This window comes from Morone saxatilis, unplaced genomic scaffold, assembly GCF_004916995.1.
Source record: "Morone saxatilis isolate NCDOM2014 unplaced genomic scaffold, NCSU_SB_2.0 Contig9, whole genome shotgun sequence".
NCBI classification, from domain to species: Eukaryota; Metazoa; Chordata; class Actinopteri; family Moronidae; genus Morone; species Morone saxatilis.
Genome location: NW_023340268.1, coordinates 4,169,519 through 4,187,092, shown reverse-complemented (window position 1 = coordinate 4,187,092; position 17,574 = coordinate 4,169,519). Strand labels below are relative to the sequence as shown.

At 39.3% G+C, this 17,574-nt stretch overlaps 2 protein-coding genes across 6 annotated transcripts; both read right to left on the bottom strand.

Annotated features, from left to right (window-relative positions):
* Window positions 1–60: 60 nt before the first annotated feature.
* Window positions 61–5,698, bottom strand: naxe (NAD(P)HX epimerase). 4 transcript variants are annotated; one of them, XM_035681812.1, is made up of 7 exons: window positions 5,568–5,698; window positions 3,959–4,149; window positions 3,761–3,869; window positions 2,739–2,849; window positions 1,915–2,025; window positions 1,392–1,539; window positions 61–1,012 (listed from the first exon to the last, which is right to left on the bottom strand). In XM_035681812.1, the coding sequence occupies exons 2-7, from the start codon at window positions 4,129–4,131 to the stop codon at window positions 813–815; spliced, it is 852 nt and encodes a 283-aa protein (XP_035537705.1). In that variant the 5' UTR covers window positions 4,132–4,149; window positions 5,568–5,698; the 3' UTR covers window positions 61–812. The 4 variants fall into 4 exon arrangements, with proteins under 4 accessions (XP_035537705.1, XP_035537707.1, XP_035537704.1 ...); XM_035681814.1 differs by having other exon boundaries at window positions 3,959–4,242; window positions 5,568–5,653; XM_035681811.1 differs by having other exon boundaries at window positions 5,498–5,644.
* Window positions 5,699–6,834: 1,136 nt separating this feature from the next.
* On the bottom strand, window positions 6,835–17,500 carry LOC118343059 (lamin-A-like). 2 transcript variants are annotated; one of them, XM_035681793.1, is made up of 13 exons: window positions 13,983–17,500; window positions 13,154–13,501; window positions 11,432–11,588; window positions 10,830–10,955; window positions 10,521–10,691; window positions 10,270–10,395; window positions 9,877–10,097; window positions 9,514–9,787; window positions 8,988–9,095; window positions 8,788–8,907; window positions 8,635–8,691; window positions 7,594–7,791; window positions 6,835–7,403 (listed from the first exon to the last, which is right to left on the bottom strand). In XM_035681793.1, the coding sequence occupies exons 2-13, from the start codon at window positions 13,489–13,491 to the stop codon at window positions 7,368–7,370; spliced, it is 1,932 nt and encodes a 643-aa protein (XP_035537686.1). In that variant the 5' UTR covers window positions 13,492–13,501; window positions 13,983–17,500; the 3' UTR covers window positions 6,835–7,367. The 2 variants fall into 2 exon arrangements, with proteins under 2 accessions (XP_035537686.1, XP_035537687.1); XM_035681794.1 differs by having other exon boundaries at window positions 7,594–7,788; window positions 13,983–16,595.
* Between the last annotated feature and the right edge of the window lie 74 nt (window positions 17,501–17,574).

Sequence of the window (17,574 nt, the reverse complement as noted above, 5' to 3'; positions counted from 1 at the left end):
AAATATTTTAGAGCTTTTAAATGGATGGCTGTCGCTGCAAGAAAACATAATGCAGACAACTTCCGGTATTTATTTATTTTTTATTTTCATGTAGCTGAAGCAAACACAATGTTAGAGCTTAAATACAGTTATTTTATTCACCTTAGTGGATTTACAGCATCCACCATCCTCCACAACAATGGGAACCAATCAAATTCCCTTATTTATTTATTATAATTATTTATTATTTGATTTATTTCCACCCCAGAAGGTTAGATGTAAAGACTGATACCACTCTGATGGCTGTGTGTTGAGTACAGAGGTGGAGTCAGGAAATGGTTAGCATAGCTTAGCATGAAGAATGGAAGCAGGCTCTGTTTAAAGTTAAAAAATATGGCAACTAGCTCCTCTAACGATTACAAATGACCACGATGTATCTGCCAGATAGATTTAAGTGCAGGTCTCTGTACAAACATGGTGGTATTGTATCTGGCAACGGAAGCTCTCAGTTCATTTTTTATTTATTTCCAGGGGGCGTTATCGACGGGCGTAGCCCCAACTGCCTCTGGATGCAGGACAGACGTACAACCAATCAGAGCAACAAAACACGACGTAGCACTGAGCTAAACATCGCTGCTCTGTACAGTCATCGTATCAAACCTGCCCCATAGTAGATGAAAAGGTTGTGATTGTGACCCCGGCTAGATCCGCCTCCACACTCAAGCTCAATTATCACAGACATAAAAATGGTATTTGTGGTAAATTTTCTCCCCAGAATGTTGAACTATACCTTTAAAGACGACACTGAAAAATCTCATCGAACCTACGTCCCCCTACAGTTGTAGCACACAGTCCGTGTCGGGGTACTGAGGAAGGTTGAGTTGGTACTTCCTCTCTAGGCCCGGTGGCACAAAGCGGCCTCCCAGGAAGTGGTAACGTCCTCTGAAGAGGGAGGCCGACTTCTTGGGAGCGGTGAGAGAGATGAGCATGTCGGGCTGCAGTCCGTCTGCACTGCCCTGCTCCACATCCCAACCTTTAAAAAAAACAAACGGGATGTCACGGTTCAGTCCAGGCTTCCTCTTCTTATTATTATCATTGAGGGTGAATATCCACAGAGGACACATTGACTATCAGGACAATTATACTCATATAATAACTTCAAAATTCCTGTATATTTTATGTCTTAAACACCATGTTTGCCACTGCCTAATTCACATTTAATTCACTGGAAACAGTCTGTTGTACTCAACTGAGCAGAGCACTTTTAGACAATAATATGAGTTCATGTTTCCCACAACTACCAAGGTTTACTAGAGGAACTGGATGTAGTAATAAATAATAGTGCAAATCTATCTAGAGCAATCTATTCAGTAGCAGTATTAAAATTCACCAAAAAGGTAGGAAGGACTGACCTGAGGGGATGTCGATGCTGGCTAAGGGGACTGTCGTCTTCTTCAGCACGTTTAGGATGGAACCAAAAGGCTCTCGTACGGCCCCCTTGAAGCTGAAGCCGAAGATGGCGTCTATCACCAGGTTGTAAGCCTCGTCAATCACTTTAGCCTGAGAAAATTTTTTTTTTCCAACATATATTTTCTTTTACATTGATTCAAAAGACCAACAAACTACTTAATCTACTAATCAAAGAGCACTTTTGTAAAAACACTCAAAACGTGTTATAAATTGTAACTTTAGTGAAGCCAGTAATCCAGACTCTGCATCATTTCAGTCAATTATATAATTGACTGGGCTGTTTGTTGCAATAGAAACCCCAATTCCCCCACAGGGATGATTCTGACTTGTAATCTAAACTGCAGCCTCATTTAGCAAGAGCTAATATTGTGTAATGTAGCACTCACATAGCTAGAAATTAAATGCACGCTCATAAACACAATACCACTGAAGATAATGCTGCTACATAATTGACAGACACCAAACCTCAGGCATCTCAGTCAGGAAGGGGATCTCCATTTTCTGGCACTGTGTGGTCAGGCCCTGGAACAGAGGTTTGTTTGGCCTCTTCGGGTAAAGGATGGTCGGCTCATAACCCTGAACGAGGACAAACAAAGTGGTAGAAATCATTCCTCGCAGCAAATGTCCAGTAAAGAATGCCTTCAGATTGGTTCAATGCTGCCACTGGAGGTTTTTATGTAGCACACACAGACTGTCTGTGAACGCGTCGAAGTCTAAATACGCTAGCATTAATCTAGTGTGCTGTACAGTACGGGCAGTACAAAAGTATTTTTAAAAAATGAACAAAAGTAACAAAAGTAAAAGACTTCTTGTTCCAAAAGGACCCTTTTCTAGTGTTATATACTGTATATTATAGGATTATTATCCATTTAATAATCTACAATCTGTTGATTTAAGTTAATAATTGAGTCCTTCAAATAATATTTATTCATTTCAATTAATTTTAATTAAAAGAATGAATTTTAAATATTTGAAATAAGGCACAATTTCTGCACTCAAATTATGAAAAAGTTGACTTATAAACGTCTTAAAACAACTTGATTTGCATTTAAAAACAGTTTTCTCACTTTCCATTAAAAAATGTGCCTTTAAGGACTCAATTACTTACTTAAGAATACGGTTTAGAAGCTGTCGCATGAAATATAGTGGAGTAAAAAGTACAATATCTTTATAGTGGAGTAGAAGTATAAAACACCATAAAATAGAGATACTCAAGTGCGGTACTTGAGGAAATCAGTTACTTTCCACCACGGCTGCAGAGTTTCTTACTGTCACACAAGGACACTCACAAAGAGTTTAAGATGTCGGGCACAGACCAGGCCGTCGCCTCCGTTGTTACCTGGTCCACAAATCACCAGCAGAGAAGGTCTGGCCTTGACGAGGGAAGTAACCGGATACGCCTGCAGGCAGAAGAAAATCTATACACGCTGCACCACAACTGTTTGACATGGAAAAGAGGATTTTCTTTTACAGCAGCTACTCTACAGAAATGCTTCCAGTGATGCAGACTGAGAAGACGGAGTAATCTGATTATTTCCATCTTCAGGCAGTAATCGGATTTCTGTTAATGCAAAACCTGGTTTCCTGGTAACACACATAGACCTTTTATGATGTTCAAAATTATGGAAAATAAGATCAATAATATCAAAATAATATCAAAATAAGATCATTCTGCAGTGTTTTATATTATATTATAATACCGAAGTGGTTACTATTGTTGTTTTGTATCTTTAGTCACTTACTTTGACTTAATGGTTTAATAATTCTACTTAAATTTACAAATATATGATATATGATAGGTGCTATACAAATAAAGTTGACTGATAAGTGAAAAGAAATTCAAAAATAAGGGGAATAAAAACTTTGTTTGTTTAAAGCGGTTCATCTTTGATAACAATGGTTAGCCGATAACTGACGAGTGTATAATAATAGTAATCAGACAAATACAACACATTCCTGCCCTAAACTGGTTGTTCACCAGTAGAGTTTAATGGGCTGCAACTAACACATATTCTCATTATCAATTAATCTTGTTTTCTTCATTAATTCATCAATCGTTTTTGTCCATAAAATGTAAGAAAGAAGGAAAAATGTTAAGAAAATTAGAATTTCCCATCGCTCAAGGCGACGACTTCAAACTTCTTGTTTTGTCTGATCAAAGATATTCAGTTTATAATTATTTATGAGAAAGAAAAGCATCAAATCTTCACATTTAAGAAACGTTTTTGCTTAAAAAAAAATGAATATTTCAAAATAATAATCTACATTAAACATTTTTATGTCAAAATAAGAGCCCGGATTGACATCTCACCCTGGCAATGGCTGTGGCACAGCTGAGTCCAGCCAGCTCCATCAGCTGGTCCACACTGAAGCCGTACTCACTGAAGAGCTCCTCATCAATGTGCTGGGCCTCCTCCTGCCTGTGGAGCATCGAGAGCACAGTCTGGACAACTACACACATTCAGTCTGTAAGTTTTACTGCTCTGTGGACACTTTTTTAAAACCTCACCCGAGATATTTGATGGTCTGGGCCATGGTGGACGCTGCTCTGCTGCTGAAACAGTCCTTCTTGTGGTTGTTAGCCGCAGCGGACAGCGAACATGTCCCTGTCTGAGCGAGGACTGTCGCGGCCCTTGAGGTCACCAGGAATCCGATCCCAAACAGAGCCCGAACGCTCAACATCCAGCTGGATCCAAACTCCTGGAACAGAAGAGGCCACAGTGATCTACCCTGAACTGAAGGAAGTCAGCACCCACATCGATCCCATGACTTCATGAACCGACAGAAGTGTAACTGTAGAGCCAAAAGAAGAAACTTTTACATGAGGAAAGCCTGCGAGCTATAGTTCAGACATCAGACGCCACTGCTGCTCGGGCTGCTGACGCCACTGACTCCTGCAGCTGCTACGTTGCTTTCACCGCTCGCTTGCTTGCAATTTTTCTTTGCTCCCCTCCATCCACCTGCAGGCTGCGTACTCACAGTCCCAGAAGGGGGTTTGCATCAATCATCCCTGCGCTCTCAACTCCTGCTCAATGTGCTTTACAGGAAGAGATGACACAACGATTCTTAAAGTAAACTGAGTGTTTTCTTTTTTCTGTGAACTTTGCATTTTAAGTCTAAACTTGTATTTATGGCTGAGTCATCAAACACAACCACACTGCACTGAAGTAGAGCTGCCCGCAACTAATTATTACACTCTAAATTTAAATCTAACAAGGAAAAACAGCAGACATTTGCTGCTCAGATGTGAGGACATACTTATTATCTTTGTTTTATATCGATGTAAACTGAATAAAAACGCTATTTGAAGACGTTCATTTGAACAACTGTGATAGTTTTAACTCTTTTCTGACATTTTACACACTAAATCAATTTGTAAAATCAATCGTATATCTATTGATCATGAAAATTATAGTTAATTGACGGCCCAAAATCCCAAACTATGACATTTGCAGTGATGCAAAACAAAGAAAAGCAACAAATTGTCACATATGAGAAGTAAATATTTAGCATTTTTACACAATAAAAGACAAATTATTCAAATGTCAATCACCTAATATGTTTTATTTACCAGTGGTTTTAGTAAGAACATTAAGAAAAAACAATGAACAACTCTGTTAAACATAAAAATAAATATTAATTAAAATCTGCCACAAAAGGAAATGATACAATCTGATACGTGCAACTCTATTTAACGAACTAAACTTGATTAATGAAGTGATTGTGCCAATAATCAGTTGATATAAGCAGACGTAATGCTGATATTATTTTATATTTTGTTTATTTTCTCTGTTTCATTTGCTGCTGTATTAAATGTAACTGTAGCAGCTAAGCTCAGCCAGCTAGATAACCAACCCTTTAAGGACATTACAGCAGGACTCATGTATGCTGATTACAGAGGGTTGTTTTTAGAGTTTATAAACACAAACAAACACAAACATAAAGTCGAACTTCAGCTTCAGTTTAAAGGCTGTTAGTTGAGACTTAGCTGGCTAACGTTTAGCACTGGAGCTATGAGCTTTTACGTTTAGGTATGAGCGACACTCACCACATGTTAACGAGCTTTTGTCGCTAAAAACAACTTCACATGCACGTTTGTCCTGTTAAACACAACTTACAGGTCGATAATAAACCGATTAAAGGTGCAACAACAGCACAACGCTGACAACCACTTCCTGGTTTGGAAAAAATAACAACACTGCTCGAATTTCAAAATAAAAGCCCCTGTAATAGTATGTCTCTATATTCATTTTCTCCTTTCTGGATCATGTTTTCTGCAGTCTGTTAATATATGTTTGACAGTTTGGTGCATTAGGGGTCTTGCCTATGATTTGGAGTGTGTGATTTAATGCTGTGTGTCCTGTTCTCAATCTCTTCCTTTGGGCTCCTGCTCTGTGCCTACATGCTACATGTTGTTGTATATTATAAAGATCTATAGATTATAAAGATATAAAGGTCTTCCAGTGTCACATAAGTCCCAGTATCCCTGCCAAGTTTTTCATATATGATCCTTTATGGTCGTTTTAACTTCATTTGCTCTCGTTTTGCCAATATATCCATATTCTTTTCATTTCCTTCCACTCCTACATGAGCAGGAACCCAAAGGAAGGAGACAAATAAAAGCCCTATCTGTAAAGCATACTGATATGGAAGAGAGTACTGTGACAGGAGGAGTCATTGGGTTGAGTACTGTTCTTTTTCAGTAGCGAAAGAAGTATTTTAACCACTTACTGAAGTAAAAATATAAATATTACACCATAATAATCCTCCTGCGTACTTGCAGAATGCACTTAAAATTTACACAAAGGTACTTATTACACAGAATGGCCTCTTTTGGATTGTTTTATTGTTATATATCATATTTATTATTAATATAATTATTGCTGGATTAGTAAGCAGCATTTTAATGAGCTAAAATCTTAATCGTAACTATAGTTGGCAGATAAATGTAGTGGAGAAAAAACTACATTTTCCTCTGAAATGTAATGACATAATAGTATAAAGCTCCATAGAAATATAAGTAATGAAAAGTAACTTGAAATGGTGTTCAGCATTCAACACTTTACACCTGAAATATTCTACTCTGATTTCTGATCTCGTGTTTTGAATTAAGGTGGTGTATGGATGAAATAATCTGAGGTGAACATTTTGTGTTGTGTTTATGTTTTTAAAATGTTGGTGGTTTTAAATATACAGTTCATTTTTTAATTAACTTGTTCTTCTCTTTCAGATTTTCAACACAAATTATCATCCATGTAAACTTGTCAGACTGCTACATTCAAAGAGATTTAACCCCACGATTAGTACTTAGACGGTCCCACTATTGTTGAACAAGACAAAATATGGCAGAATTAGGAAAACATGTTTATTGATATCATTAAAAAATACATAATATTCTGTGGATCTGTAGCAAAGTTGATCTCAATTTACTTTCCAGAATAAAATTCAAAGTGTTTTTCGAAATACATGAACAAAAATAATTTTAATGCAACCCTGCTGCATCATTACAGAGTGTAATGCAAATCTGATTGAACTGTGTTATGAAAAGCACAAGAAAGTATGATTTTAATCTAATTTATTGCATCGTCAACTTTTAGTTGTTTTAAACTGTTAAAGTAGCTGCTAGGCTCATATGTTACTGCTTGGCAGGAAGCCTGGGAGAAATCTAAAACTCTTAATGTCACAGATACAAACAAAACTGCCTGCTTTAATCATGATTTCAATCTAAGAAAATATTTCATAAGCATGCCTATGTACATTATTAAAAAAAAAAAAGCAGTATAAAATTTCATTGCATACAATATCTTGAAAAAATATTCCAGAGTACATGAAGTGAACTAACTACAGCTGGTAACTAAAGAACTGATAACTAAAAACTAATTGAATAGTTGAAAGTGTTTCAGCGTGGATCCAGGGGCTCACATAATTGGACAGCTCTCCATTCTGCCTCCAGTCTAAGAGGAAAGATCGACAAAGTTACAATGATCATAAGACAGAAAAAAACGTCAATTAAACACCTTGATCTTTAAATAAAAAAAATTAAAAAGCTCCAAGAGAAGCTGAATTGTTTGTTTGCTTTCTAAAAAGACCTTTTAAAAGTGAAAAAAGTCATCATATATCAGCTGTAGGTGTTGCAGTGCCCACCTTGCGAGGAGTGCTGGTGCTGAACACGTAGGAGTGGGGCAGCAAACCCTCGGAGATGCCTCCGCTGCGGAAGGAGCGGGAACCTGAGGTCACGGAGCAGCTGCTGGATTTGTCTGATGGAAGTCCGCAGGAGCCGCAGACGACCGTCCGGCTCCGCAGGTTGTACTCACTGTCTCCACAGGTGCTGTGAGCCACCTGCTGAGGCAAACAGATGTAGTATTCATTTCATATTAGTGGTCATAGCTTCTTTTCTTGGATTTCTATGACAACAAATTGAATCTTATTAGTCTGTTTGGGCTGTGGGAAACTGTGAGGGCCTTTTTCTTACATTTTATAGACATTAGTTAATCCATAAAATAGTGAGTAGTAAATGAATCGATAATGATGTGTTTACATCTTGTGTTATTTTGCTGAAACATTATTAATTTCCCCCAAAATCTGGTTGTTGTTACACTCTTTAGACCATCATAGAGCAAAGAATTCAACATTTCAATACAGAGTTACAGGTTGTTTATATGTTTCTGCATTCTGATAACAAACCACTCTCTATCTGATATATTGTACCACTCCAACAATCATATTGATTGTCTGAGTGGTAAAATAGCTAATGCTTTTCAGCATCCCAGAAGGCGTTCCTAATGTGTTATAGGTGTAATTTGATGTACTTCAGCTCCATTTATCATTAAAATTAGGCAACTGAATGCTGCTAACTTCCTTTTAGTGTTGCAGATTCCTATGCTATGCTTGTACATACAGATACTGATGGATGAAATTAAAAGGGAAAAATTAGTGGAAAAACAAATGCAGATGCTTCCACAAAGTGAACTGCATGGTACAATTAAGCAATTAACATCCAATCATGCTCTGTGGCATGTATGAATTCTGAGTTGATCCTGATTTTGTCAAAGGGATATTACAGTACGGTTACACTACATAAACCCAACATCATAAAGCAACCTTTAACATCAAAGGAGCCATGTTTGCCCCAAAAAGCAAAAACAAAATAGGTTGTCTGTATGTTATTAATACAGTTTCTCTCACCATGTCATCATCGTCTTCTTCAAGGTGTGTGCGGATGACCTTCCTCATTGCCATTTCCTGGAGGAAAAAGTTTTATTTATTAATTTATGTCCATTTCTGACACTTAAATAAAGTGTCCAAATACCACATGTTTGACTGGTAAATGTAAAATACCTCTCCATTGGCACTGATCAGGGTGGTCTGCAACATGTCTCCGGTGCCCCAAGAGGGCTGAGTCTTCCACACCAGGTCAGAGGGAGGACTGTGGGTTCCACCAGCACCAGAGGCCCAGATCTAGAGGTACAGTATTGTATCAGTAACTGTGTTCCTCACTGTGCTGATGTGTGTTTCTGCTGATTAAAGGTGCTGCTTACCGTGACCCTCTGTCCCGCCTTCAAGGTGAATTTCACCGGGAACTTAAAGATAATGGGAGCACCAGATCCCACCTGTCGCTTCACCTGCCAGTTCCCCAAATTCTGATCCTGAGGATTGGGGAAAAAAAGCAAGTGGTTATTTTTTATAGTCTGAAATGATCTGAGTTATGTTCTCCCTCAACAGGTGATGAATTAAAGGACCAATGTGTAAGATTTAGTGGCATCTAGTGGTGAAGCTGCATATTGCAACCATTTGAATACATCTCAGCCTTATTATACACTCATGAAAACATACCTATGACTATTATAATACATTTTCTGCCAATAGATCCTCCTAAATGTTATACACTTGATGGGAATTTGTGTCTTTGGCTTCTAATGAAGGTGAGAAGTCTATTGTCAGAAAACTGTAGATAATATTTTTATATTGACCAAACACACAGTGTGCAACTGTAGCAGAGAGCAGTTTGTTTCCATCACAGGATTCCTCAGATAATATTTAATCGCCCCACCATTTTCTTCTCACCTCATCTGATTTGTTGCTGAGTTTGACATATTTCCCCTCCAGGTCCACCTCGTCCACGGTGACCCGTCCGCTGGCTGAGGCCTGCTGGGTGATGCGAGTGCGGGCCACAGCTCCACCTGCAAAGCTCGAAGCCTCGCTGTCGGTGTCGTTGGGGCGGCGCCTCTTGGCCGGAGAGTTCTGAGTGCCGTAGTGGACTGATCGAGAGTGAGCTCCGGAAGTAGAGGAACGACTTCCTGTCATTTTGGTGGGCGGGGGGCTGGGGGAGAGACGCAGCCTGCAGGGACAAACATGGGAAAACGTGTGTGAGGCTCATGGGTCACTGCAAAACACTTTATTCAATAACCTCATTGTGAGACAACACACCTCTGCTCCTCTCCCTCCAGCAGCTTCCTGTAAGCACATATCTCCATATCCAGAGCCAGCTTGACATCCAGGAGCTCCTGGTACTCATCCAGCTGCTGCTGCATTTGCTGCCTCATCTCGGCCATTTCTCTGTCTTTGTCTCCCAGCAGACGACGTGTGGTGTCCCGCTCCCGAGACAGAGCTTCCTCCAGGTCCCTCACCTTCGCCTCGCGGGCCGCCAGCTAGATCAGACAGAAGAGTCACACAGTTACTTTTAGGAAAACGTCACTTAATACCCCTTTAGCTATGAATCTTAAAGGGCACATGTTCATGATGATGCAGTGCATTATTGATACAAGCATCTTGGATTAGATCCCTGAATGTGATCTGTGTGAGCTGCTCCTTTCAGATCACCTGTTTCTGCAGCTGGCTGAGCTGAGAGGACATGGACTCCAAGCGGATTCGTGTCTGCTGGAGCTCCTCGTGTGCTGCTCCAACCAGGTTACTGCTCCTGTCCGCTGACTGGCGAGCATTTTCCAGCTGACAGAGCAAGATAGAAAATTAATAACCAATCTTATGATGTTTTTTCTGTGCTGTTTGTCAGGTTTCTGATATTTTATCTTCCACAGAAGACCACAAGAGAAAACATGTTTTGTAAAGCAAACCTTGTTATTGTAGGTCTTCTCAATCTCATCCTTGTACATTTTGATCTGCAGTTCGTGCTGGTTACGCATCTCCATCAGCGCCTCCGACAACTTGCTTTCAAAGTCCTGCTGGATGCCATTGTCCAACTCAACCATACGAGACTCGTGGCGCCGCTTTGTCTCCCGCAGTTCCTGTTTGAGAACGACCAAAATCATCAACTGGGAGTGTTTTTTAAATAACAGGCAGAGGCTGTAAAGGGAAAAAGTGAAGTGAAGAAAAGGAAAGGTGATTCATTGATGATGATAAAAACTTTTCTCTGGGAGTCTGACCTCCGAGTGGAGATTCCTCTGAAACTCCAGCTCCTCTTTGAGGGTCTGGATGCGATTCTCTCCATCCACCCTCCTCAGCATCTCATCCTGCAGCTGCTTCCTGGCATCGTTCAAACTGGTGTCCAGCTATCAAAGCACAACAGGAAATGAATATTAATACAAAGCAATACACAGACATTCGCATAAACACGCCACAGAGGGCAGAAATGTGCAGTAAATATAATAAGAGGGCAGGAGAGTAGGGAGGCTGCTCTTTAATCAAAATTTCTGAGCTCAAGCAGCCATGACAGAAAGAGAAAGGTCTGAAAGAAGCAAAGAACTGTCATTTTCTCACACAGACACATATTTCATATTTTATTTTCACTCAAGGCCCAAGGCCCTTTCAAAACTCCACTGAAAAAAACTCAACAGCTAGTGTTCAAGGCAAACACAGGGTTATAACTCGGTCTTTGATAGGCTGACATTTATTATCACAAAGTGGAAAGCACAGAGGATTGTGAGGGACAAACTGGGAGCTGGTGAGCTGGTGAGGCGAACTGCAGAAAGATGGAGCCCAGATGTGTTTCCACTGAGTTTTAAATTGAGCGTGGGTTTGAGTTTACCTTGGCCACCTGCGTCTTCAGGTCCCTGTTTTCCACCTCGAGGTTTCGCTTCTCTCCCAGAGCTGTAGTCAGGGATGCATCCTTCGAGTTCAGCAGAGCCTCCAGGTCTTTGAGCCTCTGCAACGCTCCAGCCAAGTCTGACTCCTTTTTGGCATTCCTACAAAGACACAAAAGAGTCTCAGATGTTAAGCTGCATTTTTCCTGGATGTGTTTGTAGTAACTGATAGAGGATGTTCCAGTAAATAGAATAGGCATAGGTCCATTTTGCTTTATAACTTAACCAAGTGGAAACTGAATTACTATAGTTTTCTTTACACAGTCTAGTGAAACAAATATGAGCTATTTTTAAATAAGGATGGAGCCTGGATGGAATAGGAACAGGGGAAAGACCTCGGTGCATATGACTCATAGGCCACAGCAATCTGCGTTCAATCCCATGTATCATGGTAGCCACAAACCACAGCCGTTGGTGTTTAGCTGAGACGCTGCCATGGCAACGGCTTGGCCTTGCCAAACACACAACTGCCCTCGTCTCAATATTTATGGAAAAATAATGGAGGAAAGAGTGGAGCCCTCTAAACACTGCCACGTATTGTGTGCATAATGATTACTTTGGTGAAGGAGGAGAAACTGGGGAAAGAGTTAGTCATCAGGTCCTGGATGTGGCAGCATGGGAAGGAGTCGGCGTCGAGGTCCAACGTCAAAACTGCAGTGAGCAATGAGGAGGGTATGCTAAAGCTAGGGAGTGGCCCCCGGGAGCAGGCCAACGCTGCTCTCAGAGTGCGAGCAAGAGTTATACAAGCTACAGCTATTAAGAGCTAATGAGTAAGTGTGTTCTGCTGCTGCGGAAGCACGTGCAGAAGTGTTTTAGATACTAACACTACAATCACAAAACCCTCTCACTCACACACCAATGGACAAGTGGACGCCTTTGACTGAGAATGACTTGTTTGGAAATGGGGATTTCGGACGCCTCGGGGCAGCTGTTTCAGCTCATGATTATCAGATTAACAAAATATCTGGATCAGAAGTGTCTTTTCATTTTAATTAAAGGGTACACCAGGCTGATTATGACCAAAAATCTTTTTAATCTTGGAAATAAAAGCAAGTAGTTACACAATTTTTGCTGTATTATGTGTTCTCCTATAACAACCTGAGAAAAAATAATCTTAATGCTTGATGTCTACAGTTATATTGTAAGTACTTTCAAAAGAGTTTGGTAATTGTAACTTTAAAGCTAGCTATGATACTTTAGCTGAGCCACTTGGATAATTAAGGGATAATAGTAAATGCTAAAATTACAAGTAGGAAAGATTCATAAAGACGGCAGACTGACTCAGTAATGTCAGTTACACAGCAAGTTTGCTAACATTAGCCACCATTAGCTACCGATCATATCAGACCATGTGAGGCTATAGCAGCAAACCACGTTAATTTTATTGCTTATGAGCTCAATATATTATTATCACATTATTATTCAGTATTATGAATGATATTTCATACCTAGCTGAGCTTTAACTGTGAAGAAACTACATCTCACAATCATACATGGGTGCTTTTAAGGAATTCAGGGCCTCAAATGTGCTGTGACCCCCTTAAAAAACACCCCCCACCCCTCTCTGGTCAATGTAGTTTATCACTGTTTTTTTCTCCACACACACACACACACACATAGAAAACACTAAATCCTGTCAGATTTAGATTGAATGTGCTGCAGCCCACCTTGCTTTCAGCTCTTTGTGGTCCTCCCGCAGCTTGCCCAGCTCCAGCTGCAGACGTGCTCTCTCTTTGGCCACAGAGTCCAGAGTCTGACGGGCATCGGCCAGCTCGGTCTCATAGGCAGCCTTCAGGCCTGTCAGCTCCCGGCTGACCTCTGTCTCTGACTCTGTGATGCGCAGACGCAGGCCGGCGTTCTCAGCCTCCAGAAAGCGCACCTTGTCGATGTAGACGGCCAGCCGGTCGTTGAGGTTGGACAGGTCCTCTTTCTCCTGGAGCCGGGTGATACGGTTGGGGGACATGGACATGTTTGCACCTCGGGGAGTGTTTTTGGGTGTCGCCATTGTCTGCTATCTTTTCAAAAAACAGACATGATTATTATATCTATCTTTTGTGTAGCTGTGCAATAAAAACAGGACTTTACACGGGAGGACGGAGAAAGTTGACTGCAGTTCAGTCTATAAATCTACATTAAACATGAACTATTGTAACTAGTTGTTAATCAACATAAATTCATTAAACTATGATTAAAAACATACCTAACTTATTCATAAAAGCAAGATTTTGACTTTTAAGGAAAAGTGTGGATCTGGAAATTTCCATATGAGTATAACAAAGTCATAACTGCAAGTTTATTTTCAAATTGAAACCATAATCCACTGTAAAATATCCAACGTTTCCAGAAAATGGCCGAATCTTTTGAGTGCAATGGCATAAAACAGACATACAAAAGAGTATAATTAATCAAAAGACATGGGAGGGGTTATCGACTCCACCCAAAAATCAAAGAAAAGTCTCTGCACAAAAAAATCCCAACATTGTCGGGAAGATTTACCTTTTTTAGAGCTCGTTGGATAAGGAGAAAAACGCTGCTCCGAGGATATTCGTGGACTTTGTTCTTTGGACTTTGACTCTGTTAATTGCCTTTGTTATCTTGTAATGAGGGTGGCCTCTCTTGGTTCTCCAGCACTGTTCAGTCTGTTACTGCACTGTCTGCAAACCCATCTGAGTGCCCATATAGGAAAGAATGAGATGGGAGGAGAGGAGAGAGGTTGGCCTCCAGTTTGGCACTTGGTAGGTGGTTGTTCCTCTCTCTCTCTCTCTCTGTCTGTCTCTCTCCCACTGTAATGGGTGTGCAGTCTGAATGAATGAGTCACCCTCTACTCAAAGAAACACCACAGAGCTATGTGATACAAGGGCTAATTTTAAGCAGATCTGTTGCCTGAGAGTTGAGTTTGTTTGACTAAAACCACACTCTTCATACTTCTCCATGAAGCTGAAATGTTATATGAGAGATTTTAGATTGTTTTAAACCCTTAATTACTGCACACTGACTCAAAATCTAAATGACTTCCTTATTCTTCGATTGGTCGGTTCAGTTTTAGCTTTGATAAAAACGTCTCTGACTCAGGAGATTTTCAGCTGCTTCATATAAATTAAACACAGAAACTTAAACATTTTTTCGCACTGTGGTTCCCAAATGTTTTCCTCAAGTGACCCCTTTTCTGCAACTGAGTAAACTGTCAACCCCTGATTAAAGTGACATATTTTATGGATATTTCACATTATATTCAATGCATAACAATACCATTACAGAACAACTAATAAACTGTACAATGAACTCAAACAGGGAACAAAATAACTGCAGAAGATTTGTGTAAAACAAGTGATTCGGATGAATTTTGAGATTTCCTGTAAATGTTGCGTCAGAGATGAGTTTTCCTGATATTTTTAGATAACTTTATACAATCTATATTATGTATTTTGTCTTATTTTGTAATCATACTAAATTCACTGACACATGGCCATTGTTCAGTCCAAGTTTCTGTAAAAACATCTTTAGTTCAGGACTTTAAAGTTTATATCTTAAATTATAATCCTAACTTTAAAAAAAAAAAGAAATCATTTAGTTTTCTTCATAGAAAAATAATAAAATGTTGAGGTATAGTCTAAGTTTCCTTCAAATCTACAAGGCCTCTGTGATGCTTTGGCAACCCGTAGTGGGGGTCCCGACCCGCAGGTTGGGATCCACTGCTCTAGTAGTAAAGGGTTCTCAAACCTTTCAATAGTTACACATTAGACCACAGACCCCCAGTTTGAGAGGATTTTGTCATAAGGAATTCCTTCTGAGAATCTTTTTCAAGTTTTAAGTTTTGAAGATTAAGTCTCAATCAATAATCAAACTGGGATCACTACAAATAAAAGTTAAAACATTCTATTCCTACTTTTACTGGGGACCCCCTACAACCCACTCAAGGTCACATGTTGGTCCCCTGACCTCAGTTTGAAAACTAGCAGCAGTAATGAATTGCTGGTTGCAAACATAAGCTTATATGACTCATTTTTAACCTGGTGGCCTGATGGTGAGCAAAGAACAAGGTCAGGCTGAATTTGGGGGAAATGTCTATAAAAGAACATCTAAAATACGTATTTACATTTGATGGCAAACAGCAACTAAACTACATCTGGATTTCTTTGCAACCTGAAAGCTTCTTAACAGGAAGTAAAAGGGGGAAAACTGGATGCTAATGGCTTATAAAAGGTTTTTGGATACTCGAAGGACTTCATTTGTTTTTTTTCTAACAACACAATTACCAGTATTAGTTTTTGGATATGTTGGACCCTGCTGTTGTGAGGGTGCATCAGTGGATCCCAAACATTTTGGTTTGTGAGCCCTTAAAATAAGGCAATATGTGTGCAAGATGACACGAGAGAGAGTTTTCTTTTGAGGGCATTTTATACATTTATTGAGAGTAAGCAGAAAGGAAATGAGGATAGAGGCAGATGGGGAATGAGGTCTAACTTAAACCTGTGACATTGTGATTGATGACACACTGCCTTAGATTATATAAACTGTACTGTGCAATTATCTGGCTCTATTTCTTATATTTATAGCTTATATTTCCTCCGAATTACACATAATTTTGTCCTGTGCAATTAGATATAGTTTTACACTGTGTCTCTACCTCCTGCTCTAATAGCTGTGTAAATTTCATCCATCTTTAAAAGCAATATTCTTTAATATATATATATATATTTATTATAATGCTACACATTATGTGTACACACAATTTTCTCTATTCCATCAGACATAAAAAGGTTTTTACCTTTATTTAATGTGTGTTTTCTTATTTGTGTTTTCTTTAACTGCTGTAACAAGCAGTACAACCCTATTATATAATCTATTAAGTCTTTTTTATCTTATATTGTTAAGATTTTAAAGGTGTATTAAGTAGGACTGTAAGAAAATACTGAAAAATATCATATTGGGGTATTTTATTTTATATTTTATTTTGTGATATTGTCTCAATTCTTCAAACACACTGTATTGATTTTTGTGTTTAAACACCCAACCTCTAGACAAGGACTGTGATAAATGCAGATCCTACTGTTCTGGTTGCATAAGAAAGTAAACTTTTTGTGTGTGTGTGTATATATATATATATATATTTAAATCACAATAAATCACCTTGGTTACAGTATCACAACATATTGAATCCTAACCCCTGTACTGTGCTACATATTGTATTGTATTTATTTCACATTATATTAAACTCTCAATATATTCTTGATTTTTATTAATTAATACCTTTAAAGCTATTTAAGTGCATTTGTTCAGCTCTGCAGTGACTCTGCGTGTAATGAAAAATCTCACTGTCACCAAATGAAAAACACAATTAGAACCCGGATGTTAATTAAAAACCTTAATCTGTGAATTTGATAAAACATTTAAAGAGGTGAGAAAACGTGTTGATCTCAGTCGCTGTTGGGTTATTTGCTGTATTTCCTGCAGAGGACATGCTGCACCATCGCCTCCACACTCTGAGTCTGATTGAGAGACTGACACCGGCCGCAGAAAGACAACATTATCCTCTATAAACTGTCTCCAACGCCAATCTGTCTGATGATTTTGAAGACACACACTACAAAAATCGGTCCTGTCTCTTCCAACATGACATAAAACTGAATTACGAGAAGCGTGTGAGCGCTGCGCGTCGGTTTGTGGCTCGACAGGAACCGTTTTTGTCATGTGGTTTGTGGGAAAACCCGTATTGGATCGCTGTGGTCACCTGGGCAAAAGGACCTGAAAAAAAGTGCCGTTGAGTAGCAGATTGTCAATAATACTGTACAGATGGATAAAACAGCTTCGGGAAAATATCTACAGCAATGTCACAAAGGCGCAAGAGAAACAATCCATGTGTGCGCAAACATTAAAGCTTATAAACCGAGAATAATCCGTTTGTGTCCATTCAACTCTTTGCGCCAGAGGAGTCACGTGAATACTGGGTTGCAATGTCTGAAAATTGTTACAAAAACAAAACGACATTACAGTTAAAAGCAACAACAACAACAACAACAACAAAAGAGGCTGTTTTCATGAAGTAACACACCTCACTAACTAGTCCACTCCACATCTTATTGAGCGC

Bases quoted from the DNA above. Each gene is read 5' to 3' on its own strand.
- naxe (XM_035681812.1), bottom strand. From the start codon at position 4,131: ATGTTGAGCGTTCGGGCTCTGTTTGGGATCGGATTCCTGGTGACCTCA. The intron at 2,026-2,738 runs GTGAGTGTCCTT...GTCCTCGTTCAG, and splicing joins CCCGACATCTTAAACTCTTT to GGTTATGAGCCGACCATCCT. The intron at 1,013-1,391 runs GTCAGTCCTTCC...TTTTTTTTAAAG, and splicing joins CAGCATCGACATCCCCTCAG to GTTGGGATGTGGAGCAGGGC.
- LOC118343059 (XM_035681793.1), bottom strand. From the start codon at position 13,491: ATGGCGACACCCAAAAACACTCCCCGAGGTGCAAACATGTCCATGTCC. The intron at 9,788-9,876 runs GTGTGTTGTCTC...TTGTCCCTGCAG, and splicing joins CTGGAGGGAGAGGAGCAGAG to GCTGCGTCTCTCCCCCAGCC. The intron at 7,792-8,634 runs GTGAGAGAAACT...TGTTTGCCTCAG, and splicing joins AAGAAGACGATGATGACATG to CAGGTGGCTCACAGCACCTG.